This window comes from Mercurialis annua, linkage group LG7 (genome assembly GCF_937616625.2).
Source record: "Mercurialis annua linkage group LG7, ddMerAnnu1.2, whole genome shotgun sequence".
In the NCBI taxonomy this organism is placed as follows: Eukaryota; Viridiplantae; Streptophyta; class Magnoliopsida; order Malpighiales; family Euphorbiaceae; genus Mercurialis; species Mercurialis annua.
In genome coordinates this window covers 29,172,529-29,177,364 of record NC_065576.1, presented here as the reverse complement: position 1 = coordinate 29,177,364, position 4,836 = coordinate 29,172,529, and the positions used below count along the sequence as shown (strand labels likewise).

Below are 4,836 nucleotides of genomic sequence, written 5' to 3'. Positions count from 1 at the left end.
TCCCAAGGGGATATAAAGTGCCCGAGGTCAGTTTGTTTTCGGGCGAGGAAAAGGGGCAATCGACGGTTGAACATGTCGCCTGGTTCTCAGCCCAATGTGGCGAAGCTGCGGCGCACGATTTTTAGAAACTCCGATTGTTCGCCAGTTCTCTGACAAAGATGGCATTCACGTGGTACTCTAGGTTATCACCGAACTCGGTGAATACATGGAAAGATCTCGAAATCCTCTTCCATGAGGAGTTTTACAGAGCACCACCTGACGTCACCCTGGCCAACCTAGCCCGAATCTCTCAGTTACCAAGCGAATCGGCAGAGAAGTATATCGGCCGATTCAGGAACCTTAGAACAAGGTGCTCCACTAAGATGTCTGAGGCCGATTGCGTCCAAATGGTAGTAAGGGGAATGAGTTTCGCCATGAGGGAGCATTTCGAAGGTCATCGATTCCGTGACTTGTTTGAACTGACGAACAGGGTGACGAGTTACAAAAGACTTCTTCAAGAGAAGGAATAGAGGCGAGGCGCTTCTAATGGAACTTACTACAAAGACCAGCTGGACGTGGCCGTAGTGTCCGACAGTGAAGATAGTGGCTTCGAAGATGAAGTCAACATGGCCGAATTCTTGGGAACTAAGCCCCTGGAGTGTTCGGCCTTACAAAAGCCAGGCTTTGTTAAGAAGAAAAAAACCCCGGTGGTACAGAGAGAGTATTCCTTCGATCTATCCAAGGCCGACGACATATTCGATGCCTTGTTTAAGGATGGGCAGATCGCCCTAAGCGAGGGTCACGTAATCCCGCCGCTAGAAGAGCTGGTCGGAAAGGATTATTGCAAGTACCATAATTCCTAAAGGCACAACACGAACAATTGTGTGAACTTCAGAAATGTGATCCAGAAGGCGATCAACGAAGGGAAACTTCTGTTTCCAACAAAGAAAGAGGCTGATGCCAAGTATATCTCCATTAACACCGTTCGGCCTCACTTTGACAGTTTCCTGGAGCAGGGACAAATCCAGAGTAAGTGGAATCCTAGAAGACCTAAGCCTAGGATGGAGACCGATGGTTCCAAATGGCGAGGGGAAAAAGGGCGATCTCAACAACGGAAGAGAAAACGCTATGTCTCGCCCATCGCAGAGGTAACTTTCCCATCATGTAGTACTTGTTTCAAAGCTGAGAAAGCCGCGAAAACAAGGGAACATCCCAAATCATTCAAGCCTAGATCGCCCACGGAACGGTGGCAGAAGCATCAGCGACAGCGGGAGTCTAAGACAACCGTGTTTAAAAGGATTTTTCGTCCAACGGAGTTGACCCCTCGTATGACAAAAACCCAAAAGAGGCGTATGCAGAGACTAAGGCAAGAGTCAAGAGCGAACCACAATGCACGATTAACACAAGGGGCCGATCAGAAGGTTAAAACCATAGCCGAAAGATTGGGCAACAGGATAGGGCCGAGTGAAGCGGCTACTGAGCCACATAAACAAAGAACCTCCAAAGTGAGAAAGATATGGGTCCCAAAACATACGGGCCGAACAGACGAGATGACTGGCGCAGCTGAAAAGATAGAAGCCCACAAGAGCGAGGCAGGTTCTGGCGACAAACAGTCTTATAGAGACGTGCTCGTGTCTCACCAAGATGGCCAATTAAAGGCGAAATTGCCCAAAGACCGTGAAGTAATTGTTTCGCACAAAAAGGGGGTGTTGAAAGCTTGGGTCCCGGTTGTCAGAGACGAGTACGGAGTAAAAGTGGTCACACTCCCCGATTCGTACAGAAGCAAGCCTGGGCAGAAGGCGACATTGGAAGGCGATGTGATCGTCCCGGAAGGTGACAGTGTCGATAGCACGGCAGTAGTATCACTTAGCAAACCACCGACTAGGATGACAAGGCATATTCGGCCGCTATACATCAAGGCCGATTTGAACGGGGTATCGGTCAACATGGTCCTTATTGATAACGGAGCTGGGGTTAATATATTACCGGCGAAGATGCTTAAGAAGCTCGGCATAAATCGGGATCAGCTGGACCCAACTTATGTTTACATGACCGATTTTGCCGGAGGTGAGACACCAGCCGAGGGATATATCACCCTCCGGATACAAGTTGGGCGAGTAGAAACCGAAGAAGGGTTCTTCGTGGTTAATGCCCGGAGCAACTACAATATATTGCTCGGGCGAGATTGGATACACTCCAATATGTGCATACCATCAACCATGCACCATATGCTATTTACATGGCGAGAGGACGGTGAAGCCGAGGTTGTACAGGGCGATCCCAACCCTTCGTCGAAGACCATAACGTGCTTGAGGCACGTTTGTATGACGAGGAGGTGCGGAACATAGAATCCCTTAGTTCCAAAGGGGAGACGAGTGTGCCCCGCTTATTGGTAAATTCGGATCGGACGGTATCATTGACCCTTGGGGGCAACGGCCGATCTACTATCATCAAACGCTTAGAATGATAGCACGACACAAGGAATTGAGGGAGAAGATCAGACAGCTAGCCTCGCTGTACGACGTCGCATCGGCCGAATGCATCTACGAAGACCAAGATCAAGATCCTACAGGATCGCTGAAGATTGGGGATATACAGCTGGCGAAAGGGAAACTTGAAGATGATCCCGCCCAAGTACAAGACGACCTGCTCGAAGTAAACTTGGGGACAGCCGAATCACCCAGGCCTATTTATATCAACGCCGGGTTTGACGAGGAATTCAAAGGACGGTTAATTTCTTTACTCATCGAGTTCCGGGACTGTTTTGCCTGGTCGTATGATGAAATGCCGGGCCTTGATCCCGATATCGCCGAACACAAGCTCCCTTTGAAAAGTGGATTTCGGCCGTTTCGGCAGTCCCCCTGACGAATGTCAAGGGAAGTGGATACACTCATCCAGGACGAAATAAAACGATTGGAAGATGCCAAGTTTATTCGAGAAGCTCAGTACACCGAATGGCTCTCTAACATCGTCCCTGTGATGAAGAAAAATGGAAAGCTAAGGGTATGTGTATATTTTTGAAACCTCAACTTGGCAACGCCTAAGGACGACTACCCGATGCCTGTGGCCGATATGCTGATAGATAGAGCCGCGGGGCACACGATACTTAGTTTCCTCGACGCACATTCCGGGTACAACCAAGTTCCAATCAGCAAAGAGGACATATCTAAAACAGCTTTCAGATGCCCCGGGCCGATTGGAGCTTACGAATGGGTCGTTATGCCTTTCGGCTTAAAAAATGCGGGGGCAACCTACCAAAGAACGATGAACAAAATGTTCAGAGGACTTGATTGCCTCAAAGTTTATATCAACGATGTAGTGGTGAAGTCGAATACCAAAGCAGTCCATCTGGCCGATCTAAGAAAGGGGTTCGAACACATACGGTCTAAAGGATTAAAAATGAATCCTCTAAAATGTGCTTTCGGTGTTTCGGCTGGAAACGTCTTGGGTTTCTTGGTTCACCAGCGGGGAGTAGAAATAAACAAGAATAAAGCCAAGGCGATCATCAATGCTGAACCACCCAAAACCAAGAAGCAGCTCCAGAGGCTCATCGATCAAATTAATTTCCTTAGACGATTCATAGCAAACACAGCAGGCCAACTTCGCAGTTGGAGTGTCTTGCTACGAGGGAAAGAGACCAATAACTGGATGTGGACGGACGAACAATAGAAGGTGTTCGACGATTTAAAAGAGTACTTGGCCAAACCTCCGGTTATGACCCCTCCGAAGCCGAATAAGCCATTATTGCTCTATTTATCGGCTGCACATGAATCCCTGGGGTGCATGCTCACCCAAGAGGATAACGGGGTCGAAAGAGCGGTCTATTACATGAGCCGTGGACTGACCGATACCAAGATTTGCTATTCCGATATAGAGAAAATGTGTCTGTGTTTGTACTTCACATGTTGCAAACTACGATATTACATGTTGCCGGTAGTGGTGTACGTACTATCCCAGACCGATATCATTAAGTATATTCTATCGAAACTATTCTTAAGAAATCGGATTGGAAAGTGGGCGATTGCGATGTCCGAGTTCACATTAGTGTACGTTCCCCAGAGAGCAGTGAAAGGACAAGTGTTGGCTGATTTCTTGGCCGATCATCCTGGTATTTCCCTCAGGGAGGAAACGATTAGTTGTTGCGACATATCCATATGGGAGATGTGGTTCGATGGGTACAGGACTAGCCAGGGAGCAGGTGCCGGAGTACACATTGTCTCGCCCTTGGGGGCATCTTACCGGTTGTCTTTCAAACTCCAGTTTGAGTGTACCAACAATCAGGCAGAATACGATGCCCTAATATTCGGTCTCGAGATTTTGGCCGAGCTGAGGGCAAAGTAAAATCAACGTTAGAGGCGATTCTTTGTTGGTCATCAAACAAGTAATTGGAGAATTCAAATACGAGTCCGAATTATTAATAAGGTATTGCAACAAGGCGAAACACCTCATTGAAGGCTTTTAGTATACAAGGGTAGAATACACCGAAAGGGCCGATAATGTGGTCGCAAATGATCTAGCTCAGCACGGTAGTGGATACAAGATGAGCCTCCATTTAGATGCAACCGAAAGAGAAACGCCGAATCTCCATACTAGGGGCACCACCATCGATGAAAGGAGATTTTCGGCCTACCAATTAGATGTTACCCAAGATTGGAGAACTGAAATCTTGAACTGGGTTGAGAAGCCAGACCATACGAATAAGAGGTTAACGACCTTGGCCCTAAATTACGTTGTCCTAGCAGGTGATCTATACAAAAAGGGATTTGAAGGACTACTTTTCAGATGCATCGGCCCAAAGGAAGCAATGCTAGCAATGGCCGAAGTACATGAAGGGATAGATGGCGCCCAACAGGCGGG

The 4,836-nt window shown here is 47.9% G+C and overlaps 1 protein-coding gene across 1 annotated transcript; it reads left to right on the top strand.

Moving 5' to 3' along the window:
• The first annotated feature begins 3,693 nt into the window (after positions 1–3,693).
• LOC126656983 (uncharacterized) lies at positions 3,694–4,320 on the top strand. The gene has a single exon (XM_050351606.1). It carries the CDS (start codon positions 3,694–3,696, stop codon positions 4,318–4,320), a length of 627 nt encoding a protein of 208 aa, XP_050207563.1.
• Positions 4,321–4,836: the final 516 nt, after the last annotated feature.